The following is a 22210-nucleotide window of genomic DNA, read 5'->3' on the forward strand; positions in this document are numbered from 1 at the left end:
GTTCGGTCTCGAGCCATAGAGGTAGGGCCTACGCTCAGCGTCTTCGAGGCCCGAATTGCCGAAGAGGGCTGGGAAAAGGCGACGCTGGGTTGGGGCAGGTGCTGCACGCCCGGTCGGCGGCACCACCGATATCGTTCTCTCCAGGGCCGGCAGCGACGGGCGGAGAGGGAGGCCGGGAGAGAAGGCGGAGGCGGACGGGAGGCGGGCGGCGCCGGGCGGTCGCCGGGGGGAGGCGGTGGCTGCGGACCGGGTGGCGGAGGCCGGCGGGGGACCGCGCTGCTCCGCCGCGCCTCTCCCGGCGCGGCGGAACGGAGGTGAGCGGGGGGCGGCGGTGGCACTTGTGCCCGGCGTGGTGGGGCGCTCCGCCCCCGGCGGCGCCGCGCTCTTAAGGGCGCTGCTCGGTTGCGCTTCCCGCGGCACTGCTGCCCTCCACGTGCCGGGCGCTCGGAGCTGCCGCGCTGGCAGCCCTAGGCAGGGAGGTGGGGAGTGGGGGGGACGGACGACGGTGCTCGGTTCGGGTTCGTGCCGGCTGCGCTCCCCGTCGGCAGTCCTTAACGCTTGTAGTACCGCTGGCGTGGGCTCAGCTGCTTTCATCGGATCTGTTTCAGTAACCGAGCCACTTCACTCTTTGTGTTATGCGCTGTTAAAGCCTACTGGTTCTTTCTGCATGAGGAGTTTTTGCCATCAGGAATGTCCTCAGATGAGAGATAAAGTGTAGAGTAACTCGCAGAATTGGCTACTCTATAAGTGATCGCTTCAAGTCCAAGTTCAGAAAGGGTACAAATTCTCTGGAGGCTTCACTGCCGGTTGCGTTAAAGCTTTAAAATATCGGCTTGTGAGAGGAGAATGACTTGGAAGATGTTGGGACATTGTTTTGAAAATAAGTGCTTAAATTGAGGGAAGAAAAACAGTGTGATTATCATCTCAGAACATTCCCAATCCAGTATTTCATTTTTGACTTCGTTCAGGTTGGTGAATACTTTCATTCTAAGAGTATGTTACAAAAACATTTTGTTTATATACGTAGTTGAACTGCAAGAATATACTTATTTCTCTGATCAGATGTATGTGTACATTACGTATATTATATATTATACTTGCAGAAAGTATCAAGGTACTGTAAAATACGTGTATTAAATAATGCATGCAGATAATTACTTTATCCTGTGGCTGCTGCTCTATAATATGATGCCATATCATAGCACTCAGAGAATAGGAAAATTAGATTTGTACCACAGACAAACATTATGGGATTTCTGCTTCAAATGTCTTTTGAACAATAGTATGCTTTTTACACTGTGTATGTCTTATTATTATTCTTTTAAAATTACAGATGCCTTCTGCTTGCAAGGCTGCTGAAATGTGTTGAGCACTGCCTCTCATCCCCCAACCATGAACAGTTCAAAATCACCAGGGCTGGCTGCATTTGGAATCTTAAAAAACACAACCTGCCACACAGAGAAGAAGATTTCTGTTTTCTTTTCAATAATTTTCATGACAGTGGGAATTTTGTCCAACAGTCTCGCAATAGCAATTCTCATGAAAGCGTATCAGAGATTTAGACAGAAGTCCAAAGCCTCTTTTTTACTTCTTGCTAGTGGCTTGGTCATCACCGATCTCTTTGGCCACCTCATCAACGGAGCCATCGCAGTGTTTGTGTATGCATCGGACAAAGACTGGATTCGGTTTAACCAGTCCAACATTCTTTGCAGTGTTTTTGGCATCTGCATGGTTTTCTTTGGTTTGTGCCCACTTTTCCTGGGCAGTGTGATGGCTGTTGAACGTTGCATTGGAGTCACCAAGCCAATATTTCACTCCACAAAAATGACTTCTAAACATGTGAAAATGATGTTGACTATGGTATGTCTGTTTGCTGTTCTTATAGCTTTGCTGCCTATTCTTAGGTTTAGAGCCTATCAAATTCAAGCATCGAGGACCTGGTGCTTCTATAAAACAGAACATGTTGAGGACTGGGAAGACAGATTTTATCTCTTACTTTTTTCTTGCCTTGGGTTACTGGCCCTTGCTATTTCATTCTTGTGCAATGCTGTCACAGGAATTACCCTCTTAAGGGTCAAATTTAAAAGTCAACAAAGACAAGGCAGATCGCATCATTTTGAAATGATCATTCAGCTCTTGGCTATAATGTGTGTTTCTTGCATTTGCTGGAGTCCATTCCTGGTAAGAGCCTAATGTGTTTGCCAATTTTTAATGCACGTCACTGTATAAAACTTATATTTTTTATCTCCAGGTTTAAAGGTGATTTAGCTGCGACAATAGCTCCAGTCATATTTGAATATATTTATTTTACAGCATGTTGCCTGTGATGTGTGTACATTTGCTGCTATATCAAAATTACTAATTATTCTTTACCTCTAGTCATAAGTGAAGTACACTGAGCAAATAAGATATGTAGGGAATGTGAATACCGGTGCCGTGAAGCAGACAGTGGTAGCAGATGGGTAATGGAATAATTTAAAACAAATATTGACCTCGTTCAAAAATTCACTGAAATCTTGGAGTGGCAATTCTATTTAGTCTGTACTGTGGTTCCTGTCAGTTTTTATTTATGCTAGCCTGTTCTTTGTTACTATTACAGTTTACTGCTACTTGTGAACTATGCTACAGAAGATAACAGTTAAGAACATAAAAATTCTCCGTTCCATTAGCAGGGTATTAAGGGCTTTGCTTTAGAGTTATGTAAAAAAAAAAAACAGCTGGCAGTAAAAAAAAAAAAAAACAAAAAACAAAAAACAGTTGGCAGTAGGTTAAAGTAAAAATTTGGTTCAGTCCTGATCAAGCTGTGTTTGTAATCCAGACAGATCTCTAGCAAAACTGCTCTGTATGCTCAGGGCTTTCTTAGCTGTGCGGGCTGTAACTCAGGGCTCAGTGCTAGTAAGTGCTGTGACTCTTCCAAAGCAGTCGGTGGTGCTCAGGGTACTGTGTGCTGTCAGTGAATGGTGTCAATGGAAATGGGATTATGATATGGCAAATAATTTGACGGCTCCTGTGTTATGATGGCTTTTTGAAGGTGTTTAATGATGTAAACCCAACTGAAGCTGTTTTAATTTTTAGCTAGGGTGAGAAAGGTTAACCACAATTAATATTGAAGCTTAAGTTGTATCCTAGATACAGTGTCTGATAGTTTTTCTCTGACGTGAACAAGGAGTGAATTTGGTTAGAGTTTACAAAAATAGAAATCTAAATCTGAGATCCAGCCATATGTCTCTCATGTTCTCACCAGCTTTGGTATAGTGTGGAGGTACCTGAACTGCTTCTAAATAGGATTCCAACAGCTGCAGCAGCTAGGTATATCTGGCAGATAACAGCCAATTAACCTGCTGCCACAGACATGAGGGAGAATGCAGGGATATGCCTATGCCTTGCTGAAAAGCACAAAAACTGCCACTTGTGTTCAACCGTGACAGAATTTCCCCTGCTTCTCTACTGATTTTTCTAGACTTGCTCTACAACATAGTTGAAATTCATGTTAGCTTTTGTCAGTGTCCTGATTGCTGAATATGCAGCGTAAATAAAGTCATCAGAGCAGTCCAGCAAGCTCATGTAGTGACCTTACTTCCAGTAATTTCCAACACTTAAAAAATTCATTTGGGACAAGACAAAGAATGGTTATCAAGAAAAACAACAGAAAGGGTGGCTTTAATTTTCATGGGTAAACAATAATTTATCCTTCTCTGACATTTATTTTTGTACAAAGTAACTTTCCTTAAAGGCTGCAGTTACTTTGCTTGTCAAAAGAGCTATGGATTTTTCATTTAAAGAGGAGGTGTTTCATTTATCCAGCATTTGAAGGAACACTGAGTTGCAACTATTCTGTTTGCTCTTGGTAGCTTGGGTGATTTCTTATACTTTTCAATTTTCATTTATGAAACCATTTTTTAAAATGTTGACAATCTTTAATAAAATCACAGAGCTACTTTTCTTATAAATATTGACCGTCATCTAGGCTGTAGTTTAGAGTGAATTATTATTCCAGCAGGAATTTTTTTTTCATAGTCTTTTTAGAGCATGGTGGTCTCATCAGCTGGTGAGATAGTGACTGATTTCTTCCTTAAATTTGGTATTGGTAGTTTTTGAGAATATGTTCCATAGGAGGGTAATGCACAAGCAATTCTGGTCTATTCATCAGATGCTGTATAAATTTCATGGTGCAAATCTCTTATGCTTTCTGTGCATTGCGAGCTCTCAGTGTTTTGCTCCTACACTGCTTGAACTGAGGTGCTCCAAACTATCACCAAAGTCAGCCCATCAGTATGGAAAAGAGTTTTGCACTATGAGCAAATAAATGTGAGAAATGAGAAGTTTAAAAATTCTGTGTAAGATAGGATTTAGTTCCTGGAAGTAAGTTTCAAGGAAGCGAACAATTAATGGTTAGGCAGAGAGTTTGGGAAATGCAGCAAAACCTTGTCCTTGGTGTAGACTGAGCTGTTGGGATTGCAGAAACTACATCAGAATTAATTATCTAAATTACCAACTTTCTCTTAGCTTTGAAAGCATTCTGCTCAGAAATCGCCAAGAGAATTGTAAGCACTGTGTTAATGTAGCAAGCTTCACTGAACAGCAGTGAAGCATGCAGATTGAGTGCAATAAAGTTTTGCTAAGAATGTACTGTTAAAGCGCTGCAACGAAGAGATCCAGAGTTTATTGAGGTGTATGATTTATGGTGAATTGTTGCTTCAAATCTGAAACCTCTCAGGGCCTTTAATTTGTTAAATTAATGGTTTAGATTCCACAGTTTGAGCAGCGTATACTTACAAAAGTTGATCTTGAAATAAATGTATTCAGGCATCCATAAATGAAATTATTTGACAAAATATCTAATTACATTTGTTTTGCATTCATTTGCTTGTTTAATTTTTTCTTAAGGTGAAATCTAGAAGTGTTAGTCTTTGAAACTGAGAATTTTGCCTATGCCCTCTGACCTATGGGGTGTATATGATAAAATGTTATTTGAGAGTGACTCACCCCTGTCTAAACCAAAGGAATTAGAAACCAAACAAACATTTTGAAGAGAAGGCAGAGGAAGGTGAGATAGTTTATGCCACATGTGGTTTGCAAATACTGGGGTTGGGATTTATTCAAAGTGATTCACCATCTGACAGGGGTTTATTTTGTTTATTTTTCTTCTATTTTCAATCTAGTCTGGTGTTACGTCAGTCGTCGTATATGCGTGGATAGCAAAAGTCTATCCAATATTGTAGTCTGGAGCAGATTTACTTTTTGCTGCATTTTCATATATATATATATATATATATATATATATATATATGTACACACACACATATATGTATATGTTTGTTTGTTTGTTTGTTTTTTAAGTGGAGTTGTGTTACTGTGCTTTCTTAAAATCTCCTTTAAATGGCATTAGACCCATCACCCTTCTCAGTGCCCAGTGTGGAAATGAGCTTGCAAAAAACAGGTGTGTATACAAAAAATACATAATATTATAATCTGTCACCACCTCTCTTTTAAGACTCCTGGAGATCTGTAGCATTTTGCAGAAACAGAGCCTGTAGTTTGGCTGGGACTGTTGGACAGGGACTTTCTTCTGATTTCTTTTGTGAAGCTCTCTTTTATCTTGTTTGCTTCTCAAAAATAGGCAACTTTCTCAAGTTCTCTGCAACTCTGTAGGAATCCTTCCGTAAGAGAGTGAGGGGAAGGAGAAATTTCTCATTTAAGGATTGTTATTCCTTAAATTTCTCCGTAATTGTTAATTATAGACAGCAAGGGTTATGTTGGCTGGGAGTTTACAACCTGCTTATTCCTTTGTAGGGAAACATTTATATTCTTTTGAGGAGCTGAAAGGGTGAGGAAACTGACAAAAAAGAGCAAGTGAAATTCATGAGTTTTCCAATAATCTGTGTGGTCAGTGATTCACGGAGGCACATTTATTCTTACAATCCAAATCGTTTTGTGATGGGTAATTCCAGGAATATATGTTCCGAAGATAGTAACATTGACTTCTATGTATAATAACTCATCGTTTTTTATCCTTGCTTGTCTTAGGATATGTGAATTTTGTTGGATAAATTTGGTCCCAAGGGCTTGGATTCTCAAAGCAAATAGCTGAGCTGGAGCATTTTGTGACAAGCACTGCTGATGACATAAATTGTTTTATAAAGTTGGCCTGCCGTGAAACAGCTTGGCTTTGGAGCTATGTTCATTTGAGCAGATCCTAACTTCAGTACATCAGGTTCTCTGGGGCTCAAGGGATAGACACATTTTAAATTCTATTTCTGTGAAAGCAAAGTGAACTTCCTGTAATTATGGACAGGAGGGGTTTATTTCACAGAGAATTTGTCTACAGGAACAAATTATAATATGGAGAAAAGTCTAACCCTTTTCATATGTGAAACACGTCTTAGCATGCAAAAAATACTGTTACGTTTAAATTATTCTTCTCAAGATCTTTTTTCCATACAGTTATCCGAATCCTCTCTCTTTCTCTCTCTTTCTCTCTCTTTCTCTCTCTTTCTCTCTCTTTCTCTCTCTTTCTCTCTCTTTCTCTCTCTTTCTCTCTCTTTCTCTCTCTTTCTCTCTCTTTCTCTCTCTTTCTCTCTCTTTCTCTCTTTTTCTTTTTTTTGGAAAAATTTGAGTTGTTTATTTCATATAATTAAATCCACTTTTGTTCAGCTGCTATTTTTATTACCTAAGTTAATTTCTAGCAGTCACTTCTCATGTCATCCCTTGCCTTTCCAATTTGTTATTCTAATTGTGCCTGAACTCTGACTTGGTGTCCTCTGAATGCAGAGAGGCTCAATGGTTGCTTTTTGTGCATCTTGGGCTGCACTTAGCTTCCAGATTGTTGAATCAGACCAGTCTTAATGGTCCTCCAGTGGAAACACTGCTGGAGGAGGTGAGAAAGGGAAGTGCTGTGTTGAAGGGTGGCTCTTAGTGCAATATCCTTACCCTGGCCTCTGACCCAGTTGTTCCACTGGATATTTCAGGTACTGAGGCAAGCTCACGGTTGGTATGTGATTAAGGAAGTTGGTGGATTGCAGGTTTACAGTAACTAAATTCTAGGCCATGTTGTTGCATATAATAGAAGGCACTTTTCTGTAGCAGGCAATCCTCTGTGAATGTCATTTTCATGTTTTTGTATGTGTACTCACATGTATACATGAACAACAACACTTTGCCAGGAGTTTATACCCAAGTTGCACTTGAAGAGTCTTAACATATTCTTTTATAAGGTGTCTGATTTTCCTTTGTTCTAATGTATGCTTATAGGAGCAAGGGGTATCGTTTATATGGGCTCATTGCTTTTTTAGCACTGTTTGTTTGCCTTCAAGTTTTGTTGGCTACTAAAGAACTTAAGTTACTTAAAAGTTTCTCTTGTGCTCTCTGGCTGGTGATTTTCATAGTTGGAAAATGCAGCTGGCATAAGTCCCAGGATGCTAGTCCACATCTCACCACTGGGGCCCTTGTAGTTGAATGCAGGGCAGCCTCCGGGCTCTCCTGGGTGACTCCTTGGCCACAGCCACTGCTAATGCCACTGCCCGTCAAAGCTGCAGCCTGCATGAGCTTGCTTGCTTCACAGACATGTTAGAATCATGGAATTACTTAGGTTGGAAGGGGTCTTAAAGACCTACTCCAACCCCCTGCCATGGGCTGGGTGCCCCCCACAAGATCAGACTGCCCAGTACCCTATCCAGCCTGGTCTTGGGCACCTCCAGGGATGGGGAACCCAAAATTGACACTCAGGGTTGCATTGCTGAAGTGTTGCTATTCCTAACATTCACTGTAGGCTGAAATAAATTGCGGACTTTAGAGATTAATGAGATTGAAAAGAACACTGATGCTCCAACGAGTAAGTCCACCTAAAATAATATTGAATTTCAAAGACACTCATAGTGTTCAAAATCATTCTGTTCATGTTTTCACCTTTTGCAGTTTGTAGAGCTCTTAATGTCTTTGCCTTTTTGAGAAATATGATTCATTTTTTAAAAATGTTTTTTACTGTGGGCCAGGACTTAGTTTATCATAGACTACTTAGAAAGTCTCTATTAAATGTGGCTGTTTGTAATGCAAATGTAAATGTTTGCCTCCCTCTCACAGGAGGCAGGCAGTTGAGCAGTTCTCAACAGTAAAGAAGAAATGAACAGTAGTCAACATGTTGTCCTGCGGTAGGGATGGGAACCAGGAAGGAAAGAAGATCTGAGGCTGACAGGTTGTCCTCTATCAGTAAAGACTGGAAGAAGCATAATTATAGTTTTTGTTATTTATGTTTATGTGTGCTGTTTAGAAAAACTTATGTAAAGCCTTTTTCTGAAAATTCAGTGCCATCAGGATGCATTGACTTTGCTTTGGATAGATTAAGAGGCAGAATTTCAACCATGTGAAAACACTGCATTTTCAAAATAATGTGCTACTTCACTTTTCTTTCAAAATTGCTTGCCACTTGATTTTTAAATTTGAATTTTAACTATTAAATTAAGCCATGATAGTCTATAAATTGAAACAATATTTAATTCCAGATAGATGTCAGTGGCTATCACAGAAAATTTTGATTATTTTTTTTTCAGTTTTGAAGTTACCATTCGTATTCTGAAAACCTAAACTAAGTTACACTCTTTAACCTCCTCTCCTTTGTTCAGTTGGCATGCTGTGATAGATACAGAAAGATATAGAGGTGCTTTCCAATTTTGCTTGATAGGAGTGGACTCTCCCTGTTTCCTAGGTATGACACTTATTCGGGCCTTTTTTGCTTGAAAATATCATGCAGTGCATAACCGTTTTTGGAAAATGTCATACACTGCATAACCATTTTTGGATTGTTATTTTAGGAAAGATCTTTTTTCTGTCTATCAGAAGCCTTTAAATGGTAAACTTCTCATGGAAAAGTCTCACGGACAAATACACCCACATGGAGTAACTCCAGAAACTTACCAGGTTTTACAGGACAGACTTCTGTGTGGAATACACGTTCATATATTTTGTAAGATAATCACTGTGCTATTATGGTGTTAATTCTTATTTATAATCTCTATGAAAAATACTACTTTTAGCAGAAGTTACTTATCTCAGTAGTGCAGAATCTGTTAGTGTCTGAGAGAATACTTTGGTTTCACCTCTGGGAAATAGTCTGTTTAAAGTAGAGCAATTCTAATTCAGTTCTTTTCATTCTTGTTTCATCTGCTTTTAAGACTTAAACTTTACATTTGAATAATCAGGAATTGAGGAATTACAGCTGTTTACTTGGGTTATAAACTCCTGCAGGAAGGAGAGGTTCTGCTTATTGTGTGCGTGTGCAGTGTGGAGCAGAACAGGAGCACATCACCATACTGGGATTTGTGAATGTTGCTCTTAGAAATCATAATGATCAGGTAGCAGAACATTGCCAAAATGACATTACACAACAGTTATGGTGAATTTTTGGTAAATGCAGTTTATTTTTTCAGATTCATTCTCATATTGGATGAGATTAAATAGCTGAGTAGAACCTGAGTTGTGCTGTAGGCACACCACCTCTTGCTGAAGGATACTTCTTATCTACTACAGACAGAGCAGGAGAGAGGTGGAGAATAAGCTTTTTTCATAGGAGCTCCTCTTAATGAGCTGTGTGAAGACCTGTGTGTGTCAAACTGCAGGTTTCAGCATCGGAACTGTTTCTGCATGATTGCCTATAGGAAGCTGAATAGTGCCTCAATGCTAAACTGCCAGAAACCAAGAACTACATTCTCATTGGAGAACAAGAAGTTAATGTGTGATCTTCAACTTGCCATCTCAGACCTGTGTGCTACCAGCACTCCCATCTTCCTGACTGCATGAAATTGTGTTAAAACAGTGCATACAGGTGATAGCAATTTGTTGTATGATCTACAGTGTGTTAGTGTGGTAGTGTATTACCAGAAGTGTGGGTTTGCAGAAGCACTAAGAAATAAATCAGTCTTAAGTGGAGATTTGATTTTTAGTTTCTTCTCTACCTAAAAGGTCATCCAACTGCATAGCAGTCCCTTCTAATTTATTTGCCAACCTCAGAAATAAAAATATTTTAAATTACATATTCCAATTTTGTAAATGTAATTTAAATTTATTAACTCTGGTAGTTCAGTTCATAGCTTCTGAGTACACTTCTCCCACGTGATATATAGAATAAGTTACTTTAGTAAGGGAATGCTTCACACCTTCCTTTTCCTCCAGCCAGATCTGTAAATACAGCAAATCAGATTACATGAAGTAACTGGTATTTCTGTCCATATTTTAAAATGTTCTCATTTTTCTTTACTATATAATTGCATGTATGATGAACATAAACACATGTGAAATATAACTACAAATTAACTTTTTTTTTCCTATGCTCAAGTAATCAGGGCTATGGTTTCTCAGAACATTAAATAGGTGGTCTGACCCCTTCGATAGATAATAGGTTCATCACTTTTTTTAGATCTGTCATTACTTTAGGCCTTGTGGGCATGTTGCACATCAATGCCATCTGCATTCTAGAAGAGATGAAGAGGCTACTATGTGTCATGACATACTCAGAGTGGAATTCTTCTCCCTTTTTTTCCTGCTTCTACTGTGTATGGGTATCTATTACTTCAGTTGTATCTGCCTTGAAAGCCTGCATATATGTGCCATTCCTCTGAAGTTAAGGAGTGATTACTGCAAGAAATCCTTGGAGAATTCAGCCTAGATTTATCAAATCTGAGAGAATGACAAACATGACAACCTGACAAGCAATTCCTGCAGCTTTTATAGGATCACATTTTTCTGCTCTTGGAGAAGTGAGAGGTTTGCCTCTGGTTGGTAGTAGGTGCTGAATGTATATTGCATCTTTCCTCATATGTGTAAATCCAGTCAAGGATAACTTTAGTAATGAAGCAGCATGAATGTGATGGTAATTGGAAAGGCAGTCTATTTCTAAGGCATTCATTTGATCTCTTGCATAACAGTAAATGCTGAGTTCGTTGTATAGTTATGAACCTTTGCAGCTCCTTTGTCCTCTTCCAGATTATCTGTATATAGTCTGTTTTTTCTTCATTCTCACAGTTGTTTCACGCCTCCCAGTATTGTGTGTTTCTTGTGATTCTTTATTTGGGCATTTGTATTAGTCAGTGAAGTTATATTGCTTCTGTGTAAATCAGTGAGAGTATTTATTTAATCAATTAAAGATGCGATTGTTTTCCAAGTGACTGTGAAAGTGTGCAAGCAAATCCAATACAAAAGAAGTGATATACTCATTCCTGGCTATGAAGGTTTTCCCAGCTGTCTCTCTTGGAAGAGGGGATGGATCCTGAATATGTATAGCTCATACATCTTTAAACACTTACTTTGCTATATTGTGTTTCTCAGGATGATCCTTATAAATACTCTATTGTTTTCTGGTCCTGAGAGATCTCACAGTTGTTCTTAAAGTTTCAGCATTGGGTAAAAAATATTTTCATTTTATCTGTAGAATTAATTTTCCATGCAAAAGATTTTTGCTGTATGCCTTGTTAGGCAGCAACACAGTCTATGCATTTTCAGTATGAAGTGAGTCATCTACTGTTTTCAATGCTAAACTCTTCTCTATCCGTATCCATTGTTCTTTCAGTTCAAGTAAGTTAATCAATTAAGCTGCTAGAGTAATTATATTGTCAGTTAGCTGAACAAAAGTATGGGTAATTTTGGGGGAGAGAAGAGAAGGGAAAAAAAGACCATCAGTCTAATATTGAAAAAATCTGGATTCTTTTGAAGAAACAAAGAGAAACAACCTGGAATGTTTTGTTCAAGGCCAAGATGAATATAGGTTATTGTAGGTACTCTTCAAGTGGAAAGCTGACAGAAAATAAAATCTCTGGTTTTAGTTTTAGCTAGTGTTTGCTAGTATGTGCACACCAAAAACATTGCATTTCTGCCTTACAGAGAGCATGATAATGCCAGATATAAAAGATATAAATGGTGAGTATAAAGTTATGGTACTCTACATTTTGTTCAGTAATTTTGATAAATTCTTGCATACATAAAAATGTCATTTCAAATGATGCTTCTAAATGTTTGTTCAGAAAGTATATTGCCATGCATAAATATTTTGCCTGGAGCTGTAAAAACACAGATGGTGAACATATCCCCCTGGCTCTTGTGGCACAGTAATAGAGCGCAATAGGCTGTAAGTCCTCTGCAGACCTGAGCCTGCTTGAGGAGAGCAGAAAGCCAAGAAGAGCTGATTGGCCTCAGTGAGGAGTAGTTATCAGGCAAGGTCAGGTGATGTCTGTATGCTGCCAGGCTGCGGTCCTTTGGTGTTTAGTTGCGGTGAGGTCAGACCTACCAACTTTCAAGGGTGGTTTTGATCTTGCCAGAAGAAGAGATGCTCACATTAATGAGGCAGTGTCATTGACTTTTGAAGATTTACCTGATTATATAGGATCAACTGAATTTGAGAAAGAAAGATTTGAAATTATGTTCACAGGCTTCGTACAAAATGTTGCATTATGTTTTGCAGAATGACAGAATTGTAGGGATTGGAAGGGATCTCTGAAGATAATCTAATCCATCCCCCACTGCTGAAGCAGGTTCTGAGCTCTGAGTGTATTTTCTTTTACAATACCTGAAAGGCTTACATGCTAGAGATGGTAAATATATGGAGCACACGGAGGCTAAATAAGCAGCCACAGATGGTTTTGCAACTTCAGCTACCTCTGGTCCAAATCTTTTCAGGTTCTGTCTCCTCCTTGTTTGTGTCCTGTCTTTCCCACAGAGGATTGTGACACTGGCAGGGAAGATGTCTTGGACTGAGTTTAATGGAATACTAAATAAATAGGAATTGTTAAGGATGTATAACATGGCAGGTAGTTGTCACCTTTCTTGATTTATGTGTGACAGATTGGAACTTGATTTCAAGAAGCAGACACAGATTTTCCCTGAGCTGAATAGTGAGCCAGTGGACCCATTATTAATTGAAAATGGCATATTTTTTTACAGAATATATGGCAGAAAAGGAGAATCCCTTATTTAACTTCTGCTTGTGAAGAGCTGAGTCTGCAAAACTTTACACATGGAAGCAAAAATAAAATGAAGCATACTCAGCTTTGTTGCAACAAATACTCAGTTGGTATACTGCAGTATTTATGAAACTGTATATGCAATCTGCTGTCAATGTTTCTTCCTGTTCTTTGTGATACAAAGTTGTACATCAAATGTACATGGAATTTTGATTTCCTACTCTCTCTCCTCCTCTCCTTTGCATTTATTTTCTTAGTTTGTCTTTAGAGAATATTATAGAGAATATTATAAATTATTGTCTTCTAATCAGATCTTACCTACAGCAAACTGCAACTTCTTTGAAGTGCACTTGAACAATGGCAGTTTCAAAAACTTCCAGAAGTTTTAAAAAAATGAAATAGATGTATATTTTTTGTATCCATAGAGAGCATGGAATGCTACCCTGTGTCCAGTGTGGTTTAGAAGGAGGGGATTTGCATGTTGGATTCAACATAGGCACCCATGACAGTGACAAAATATAACAACTCTGCAAATACTGGAAAAAGCATGGACTTACCTTGATGGAAATTCTCATAAATTCTTTCAATGGAATCCTAAAAAAGAAGTTTGAGAAGGTCTGTGAGGCTCCTACAAAGAAATGGAGACTAAAGGTTGACCTGCAGCGGGAGAGAATTTCTGATATTTGTTTGCAAACAACAGAATTTGCCTGTCTGCTCTTTCCATACCAATCTTTTGGTGATGGGCTTTTTATCTGGTTTCCTGAAGGATAAGGATAGAACCTGTTTTTAGAGTTTACAAGCTGAAATGCATCAAAGTAATACTAAAGATTGCCTTATTTCCTAACTAGCTTGGAGTCTGCTTCTTGTTTTGACTGACTGTCCTTCAGTCTTAACAGGAATGCAACTGATCAGCACTGCCATTTAGCTTGTTAGTTATTCTCATCTAATTGAGATCCAATTGGAAGGGAAATTAAAGACATGCTGTTTATATTTGGAGAGTGGTGTGAAGCTCTGGAGCTAGCTGCTTTTTTTGTTTTGTTTTGTTTTTTCTTTCCATTTTCTTGCACTGAGCTCTGTGCTAAGGAAAATGACAATTCTCTAATGCTAAATGAAAGATGCAGTTGCAGAAGTCAACAATTTGAAAATGTTTTAAAACTTTTTCATGTGACATTTTGGATTTTGAAAAGTAAGCTTTATTTGTAGTGAAACCTAAAATTGGAAAAAATAATGGAGAAGTTTAATGCATTGTGTCAAGTTTGTGCTTGACACAAGTTTGGACTTGTGTGTATTTATTTTGGGGTACAGGGAGCTCTTTGGTCGTAATTCAAACCAGTACATGAGTCAGAGAAACTTTGTTTAGAAAGTCAGTGTTTTTAACTAATGCTTTTAGAGTTATTTTACTAAAGAACATTTGAATTGTATTGGCTATATCAAGTAATACTTCCATTTTTTTTCAAAAGCCAGGGAGACATATTACAGCTGTATCCATATAAGCATTGTGTAACTCAGCAAAATACTTTTTGGATTTTCATACTACTAAATATGTTAGAAAATGTCATGAGTTACATTTCTTATTTACCAGCTGGGGATTCATTTTTTGAGTCATGCTGCTGAATTTGAATGGCTGTTAAAATAAGTTGTATAGGTCAAACCAGATAGGGTACAATCATAGAATCATCAAGGTTGGAAAAGAGCTACAAGATCATCCAGTCCAATCATGTTGCATTTCCCTCTTCCTTCCTGGCTACAGGCAACAGAATTCCTTAATCATATTAATCTGATAGTCCTGCAGGAAAAGAAGAAAGCACATTGTTCTTTAAATTGGTTTCTCAGCTTGGACCTAATTATTGAGCAGTATTAGCCAAACAAGAAAAAAAACTGACACTTCTGTGCCTTCAGAGAAGGTCTTGCTCCCGTAAGTAATCACTGTAGCAATCTCTGGAGACTTCTGCCAGTTGTGACATGACTTTCTCATACCTATGCAGCAAAAACAGACTGAGGTTTTGATTAATATGAGAACTTTAAGGGATGGTAGTGCATGAGGCCTTCTAACTGTTTATGATTTCAAAATGATTTGAATTTAAAATTAAATAAGGATGAATATTGAAGTGTGATAGTAATGATTTATAATGAACTCAGTCTATGTTCTTCTCTTTGTCCTCTGTTGGTGTGCTATTGGTTTCATATGCCTGAAGCCTTCTTACTTGTTGTCTTATGTACAAAAGAGCTCCCTGAGCAGTGCAGACTGTTTAGAGAAGTGGATTTATTTCAGTTTATATCCAGAGATGAAATGGTGGAGCCGTCCCTGTCACTGCTGCTATTCTGTGTTTTAGGATAAAAATACTTAGCTGGACTGAGATTCTTACTCTAGGCCTATATAGAATTCTCAGCCTCACAGATCATCAAAAAGTTGGTATATTGCTTTATGATGGCTTTAGTTATCCCTTCCCTAATATTAAGAAATTACCCCCCCCCAGGTAATTTCTTATTAGTTTCTTATTTTTGAATAACACTCCTAAATAATTTAAGAACATTCTTATTTTGTGAAACACAATCTGTAGATAACACTTTATCTCAATACTTCCAATACTGGGATTCACAGCTGACTTGCTTAAGCATTTGTCTACATGCACAAGCTGTACCTTCTATTTGCTGCTTGTATTCAAATGCATTATTCTATGTACATCCAGTGTTCATAAGACATAACTTAAATGTCCCAAATGAAGATTATCCAAATATCAAAATCTGTAAAATTATGTATCAGGTTTCCTGATCGTTAGATAGTGTTTTAAGGACAGCCATTGTCCAGACAGAGTTACTTAGTGTTCAGGTAGCAAGTTGAACAACAAATAAGTTTATTCACTTAGAAGTTATTAATACTAAATAGAAAGGAATCTCAAGTTTGCTAGACATGTAAGAAAATGATATTTTTTCAAAATGCAGATGTAGCTACTCTTCTTAAGTAACAACCTCTGCTGCCTTTTACTCTGGGGATAGAATTCATTTGGATTTGGCATTTATTAACTTTGCAGAATAAGAGAGAAGAACAAATGGAATTGTGAAGTACACACAGAAACATCAAGAAGCAAATTAGGAAGCTGTATATCTGTATTAAGCCAAACATGCTATATATCAGATAAGAATGTTAGTCTGAACTATGTTGTGTTGTCCTCTGCTGCCTGTTCTACTTACATGAATAAGGAGTACTCCATCTGAATTTGGCTTCTACTGGACCTCTAATAAATAAAATGTTGGACTGTCTTGAGAAAACGTTCAGTGCAAAAGTCAAAGGACTTGTCTAAGTTTGGGTGGGCTGCTGATGTCAGAAAGGAATGCACCCAACAGTTGTGGGGTGAAAGGCAGATTCAGTAAACTGACTTGTAGTTATTTGTGTTGGCATGGTGCTCAGACATTCCTCCCCCTCCACTCACTGGTTCCCAGCTGTGCTTCTGCCAGTCTTACCAGCTTCCCTAGGAATGTTCCTGTAGGCTCTCCTCTCTGCTCCCACAGTTGTCCATGCAGAAACTCTTAACCAAATGCCTAACCAAGCAAGTACAGTCTCCTTTTATGCATTCACTCTGTTTTGCATGGAAATTTATCCCCAGGTGTGGTGATCTGCAAGATGCAGACCGGGCCTAGCAGTACTTGGAATTATCTTGAAGAAGTAAAATGGCTGTGCCATTTTATGTATTTTGACCAGTAGCTTTTTTCTCTTCATTTTTTATTTTTTTTATTTTTTATTTTTAGTTTTGTTTGTTTACAATGTATCTTTGTGAAAATAGGACTCTGCACTTGTACAGACTGACCCTACCTCTCATCGCTCAATAAATCAGTGCACTCATAGCATCAGTTGCAAAATATCTTGTTTCTTAGTTACTTAACTGTATCACTTTAAATGCTTTGGAACTGAAAGCTGAGCAGTGTTTCATCCCACTACCAAAAAAGTCTTCATGTGCTTTTAACATTAATAATAGAGAGAGATAATTTACTATCCTCTGTCACATTCCTGGCTTTACACAGTCGGGCTTTCTTCACACAGGAACTCAGGTTACAAAACCTCAGTGGCGGAAAGCCTACAGAGGTCTCTACAGGGCAGGAACTCCAACACTGTATGTTTCAGCTGGGCTGGTGATTCAACGCTTAGGCTGCAGCCCTGCAAGGCTGGAGGCCAGCCACATCTTATTGGGCTGTGTTGGGCTTGTGTGCCCATTGAGCGTCCTCTGCCAGAAGTAATCCTGCTGTGCTGGACTGAGAAACTAAATGGTAGTGGGTGGCTGTCCATGTGCAGCATTTCCTTCGTCCTTGCAGGTAAAGAAGACCCTCAGCAGCTGTGCTGGCAAGAGGAAGGATATTGGTGGCCTGTGTCACTATGGTTTAAATTTTCCTAGAAACTTAACCTCTAATTATCTTATATCTCTAGGGTAAATAAATCATATTCTGTTGCATTCATTGCGATGAAATCAATGTGCTGTGTTCTTTATGCAGACTTTCACTTTGAAGGTATGAAAAAGTAAATACTCTTTGTAAAAGTGTTTTGTTCTAATGATGCCCTCTATGCTTTAAAAAGTGCAGCTCTGGAATAGTCTTGTCATGCCTTGTTGGCTTAGGTTCTGGTTAATTTTTTACTCCTTGCTCAAGTCAATTTCTGTTTTTGGAGGCTCTTCTCTGTCTGGTCACCGTCATCCATTTAAGTTTCAGCAATAGTTCAGCAGAAATGCATATTCATCCTATGTAAGACATGAAAGAGTTTATAGAACAATAACTGTTACATGCACGAAAGTATTAACTTTGTAATGGAGATACACTGATGCTTTGAAGATGTAATGCTTAATGATACTGTTGAAAATTTCACTCATGTATATCCTCACTTGCTGTATTTTTTGATGCATAATTTTAAAATGTTCAATTTTCAGGTGTCAATGGCCAGCATTGGGATAAATGCAAGTCATTCAAAGGAGAACTGTGAAACAATACTTTTCGCTCTCAGAATGGCAACATGGAATCAGATTTTAGATCCCTGGGTGTATATTCTTCTCCGGAAAGCCGTACTTAAAAACCTGTACAAGATCACAAGGGGATGTTGTGGCATGCACATCATAAACTTACACATGTGGGAACTCAGCTCCATCAAGAATTCTTTAAAGGTTGCAGCAATATCTGAGTCACCAGTAAGTTCCAAACAAATAAATCTACAGCCGCTCAGCTCAACTGGTCAATAAAATCAGACACAGCGTATGAAGAGATGATGGAAGCAATGCTCATAGACGGGCAATACTTCACAATGAATTCTAAGGCTCAGTGGCTTGGCATTTGTTTTAAATTGTGAATGATTTTCTCCTTTTGCTTATCAGTTTGATACTGCTACTCCAGAAGATGCATTTGAATGTTTTAATTCACTTTAGTGTATATCCCTGCCAAATATGGCTGTAGAATGATTAATCTTTGTAGATTTCTCCTAAATACTAAAGAGAACAGGGTTCCAAATCCTTTACCTTAGCAGGATTCTTAAAAAAAAAACATACAGGTGAGAAAATAATCTCTAGTTTTTTTAAAAGGGGTAGCTGCATCTATCAGTGATACTTCCAAAGCCTTTTCCAAAGTCATTGTTTCCTATGATAAAATCCACCGTCCTTTCCTTGAGGGTGTTCTTTGCTTCTAGGCAATTCATTTTCCCATTGGATGTATAAAAGATGTTGTATCTGTGGCTAACTTACTAAATAATCTAGTTTGTTTGGTTCATTGACTTGAATTCTCAGTTAATTACTGCACAAATTTTTGGGAGAGCTGCAAACTTCATCAGCATATGTGTCCCTTCCAATCTCTGATAAAATAGGTTCCCTATGGGAACGCAGTTAGAAGCAAATGAGCTCAGCTTGCTTACAGTTACATTTTAGACCTATTGGTGAGTTGTTAGTCTTTTCAGTAAATTTTATTGAAATGAACAGACATAAAGTTGTGGTTAGTCTGTATAAAGAGTACGGCTTATTTTATTTTTTATTTCCACACTGAAGAAAATTCCTTGAAGGGTTTTTCTAATTAATAAACAGAAACAGTCGTAAGGTACCTGTGCTCAACTTGTAAAAGGTTGCACAGGTCTCACGTATAATAGTTGGGTAGGGAGCTGCACTGTGTGTGTGGTTTTTATTTGTGAAAACAAACTGCATACTTGATGTTGGCAGCATCCATGTCTGAAGTGCTGAGTACATGCAGTATATCTGAAGGTGTCTGAAAATTTCAAGGACTTTATACAGGAGGCCCTTCACCTCTATTGCTGCTAAAAGAAGCATTGGCTTTTGTGAATGTACTTTGTTTAGAAGCAAAAATGAGAGTATCAGACTTCGTAACAGAAGGATTATTTTAAGATATAACTATTTTATTTTTACTTATTTAACTTCAGATTATGAGTGAAAGGTTAGTACATTTGGACTAAATAGTTGAAAATTGATTCACTGGGAAGACAGTCTGAGAAACCAAAACTTTTCACAAAGTACTAATTCATGTTAAAATGTTCTCACAGTTTGAGTTGAAAAATAAAAAAACTCAAGAAGTTTAAATATTTCAATTTTTTGTTTTAAAATGGCTAGAAAATTAATGGGTTAAATAAGCTTATAATGAAATGAAATGCTTTCACTTTACCCTGAGGATTTTTTCTGCCAAACACAGAAACTACAAAATGTGTACATATTTGATGCTGGTATAAGCTCAGCACTGTAACTACTTCTGACTTCCACAGAAATCTGGGAACATTTAGTCAGTACTCAATTTGGCCTTTTCATTTTGTAGAATGTGGTGCCAGTGTATCTGTTGACATAACTTATTTGTTCTTGTTTTAGCAGCTGCAGAAAAATGTTGGTCTGTAAATTGTTGAGGTGTTTGATCAGTGAATGAAGCTCATCAATGTTTCATTTTGTTATGTGAGTAAATGTAGCTTGTGTAGTTCATACTGGTTGACTTGTAAAACAGAAAAAGTTTATATGTATATGTGATCTCTAATATTTTGTGAATTATTGCAACTATTGTAAATTGCAGAACTTCATTAAAGTTATCAAACCATGTCTTGAGAGTTATGATATTTTTGTATGACAGAAGGGAACCTAAGTTGCTGAAGTAAGCCTTATTACAACCCCAATGAATTCAAACTGACCAGTGCCATTTAGAACCATGACAGCAGTGTGAAGGTAGTAAGGAGGACAATGAGGATACAAATAATAGGTCTGAATGTTCAGAGCCCTATGTAATCAGCGGTCTAAGGCAGACAAGGTCAAGTTCTGATGATCCATGCTTAGAAAATGCAAGTAGAAGTGTTTGTATTCAAATAGCTGCCAACACGTTACACAGATACTGATTAGTTTCACATGCACTGCAAGTCCTGAAAAAAAATACGTTTGTTTTGCTATTACTATTTTGTCTTGTCCATTTGGCAGCTCAGGATGCAGCCACCCATGAGTCTGTTACCTTTGAAAGTGATTTGATTACCATTGTGTTTGGTCTCAGAGGAGATATGCTGTGTTGTATGACTTGCAAATTATATGTTTCATAGAATATAAGATTATAGAAAAACAACAACAACAACAAAAAACAGGACACCTTCCCAGTAGGATCCAAGCATGCTCAGGCAGGAAGAACAGGGCAGGCTGCCTTGTGCTATGCCTCTGAGCTCTGCAGGGGCTGGCTGCCTGCTCACTGCTGGGCAGCAATTAGTGCCTGCAGAGTAGGCAGGGGCAGTCTGGTGAGTTGAAAGTGAATCTTGTTTCTGATTAATGACTGAGGAAATCTTCAGGGTGGGAGAATGGGAGAATATTATAATCTAATAGGGAGCTTAAGAAAGGACAGGCTGTATAATAAAGCAAGTTATCCTAAAACAAGGTCCCAGCCTAGTCTGATACTGCCTGCTGAAGCAAGGAAGGTCTCAGTAACAAGTTGCACATCACTGGGATTAGGCAATGACCTCTGGTTTGTTACCTCTATACAAAGAAAGAAAACAAGGTTCAACGTTGTTTTTTAAAAATCTGATTCTTGAGACAAAGGGTCTGTCTTTCTATTATTGTGTGGGTTTTTTTCTGGTTTTGTTTTTTTCTTTTCTTTTTTTTAGGCACTTGTAGATTAAAAAAATATATATTTACTTTAGTCTGACTTGTTAGGAATAAGTTAATTTTAATACTTGCTAAGAACTCTTAAATGCTGACAATGTATTGCTGTTACAAAGATGGAGGAAGGAGGGGCTATTTTATAAGTAGTTGCATCCTGTTTTCTTGAGATAACTGTGAACCCACCACTTTGTGATATGGAATGACTGCAAGGAATAAAGGTAATTATGAGTTCCAATACTCATTGTCCAAAAGATGATTTCAGTTTGATTTTAGTTTCTCACTGCTCTGGACAGTTATCTGATAGTAAGTCACATTAATCCCCCTTATGCTGAGAGTTTTGGCCATGACAGTAGTTGGTGCATTATCTCTGTGTCCTTGTATGAACTTGTTAGATTTTTTCACCATATTTTATTCACCCTGGCCTTTAGAGGAGCAAGAGAGAGCAATGTTAGAGCAGAGCCATCTAGCACCACATTTTCTTGGTAAGTAGTAACCTGTATTTTTTTTTTTTTTTGGTCTCTTTAATAGTGTCTACTGAATTGAAAAGATTTCTGATCTGATCCCTAGTACAGGTTTTGCTCCATTTTAATACAGAGCATAAACATACATTCATGGCCCACACTTTTGTATTTAGGTAACTTAAATGTTATGGATGAATACAAACTTTTACTTGCAGGATTCCCTTTCTGAGATCTGAGCTACTGAGCTCATAGTTTGAAATTTTTTTAGAGCTGATTTCTATTTAGAAGGGACAGGTGGTGCAGTTGAGGAATATACCTGTATATGCCTGATGGAAACCCAGGGACCTGATTGTAGAGCCTGAATATTTTGCAAAGCTTAAAACATTAAGTCTTTCTCACTACAGTCTGTTCAGAAGAAATGAGAAAACAAACAAGCATTAAAAACACACAAATACCAAGCATCTAGCCAATTACAATTGCTTTGCAAGCATATCAGAATAAATGTGACCTTCCTGTGGGGAAGAAGACTCCTGGTGGACGTTTCACCAACTGCAGATGATGAGACTGAGAGCGTATCTATGTACCTCGCTTCTTCCTTTTTTTCCAATGTCTACTGTAAACAATGTGATGTCTGAAGTGATGGAACAATGGTTAAATATGAAAAATAAACTTCAGATGCATTTTTTTAAAATGTATGTAGTTAGGGTAAGTTCTG

General features: G+C 38.1%; 1 protein-coding gene across 3 annotated transcripts; it reads left to right on the forward strand.

Annotated features, from left to right (window-relative positions):
• The first annotated feature begins 205 nt into the window (after positions 1-205).
• On the forward strand, positions 206-20150 carry PTGFR (prostaglandin F receptor). Of its 3 annotated transcripts, none has more exons than XM_048945200.1 (3): positions 206-314; positions 1334-2181; positions 17858-20150. In XM_048945200.1, exons 2-3 carry the CDS (start codon positions 1393-1395, stop codon positions 18161-18163), a joined length of 1095 nt encoding a protein of 364 aa, XP_048801157.1. In that variant the 5' UTR covers positions 206-314; positions 1334-1392; the 3' UTR covers positions 18164-20150. The 3 variants fall into 3 exon arrangements, with proteins under 3 accessions (XP_048801157.1, XP_048801156.1, XP_048801159.1); XM_048945199.1 differs by lacking the exon at positions 206-314 and adding an exon at positions 429-968; XM_048945202.1 differs by lacking the exon at positions 206-314 and adding an exon at positions 429-968 and having other exon boundaries at positions 1334-1860.
• Positions 20151-22210: the final 2060 nt, after the last annotated feature.

Source organism: Lagopus muta, chromosome 5 (assembly GCF_023343835.1).
Source record: "Lagopus muta isolate bLagMut1 chromosome 5, bLagMut1 primary, whole genome shotgun sequence".
In the NCBI taxonomy this organism is placed as follows: domain Eukaryota; kingdom Metazoa; phylum Chordata; class Aves; order Galliformes; family Phasianidae; genus Lagopus; species Lagopus muta.

Excerpts from the sequence above, each read along its gene's own strand:
- PTGFR (XM_048945200.1), top strand. The coding sequence starts at position 1,393 with ATGAACAGTTCAAAATCACCAGGGCTGGCTGCATTTGGAATCTTAAAA. Across the intron at positions 2,182-17,857 it reads TTTGCTGGAGTCCATTCCTG|GTGTCAATGGCCAGCATTGG; the intron begins GTAAGAGCCTAA and ends TTCAATTTTCAG.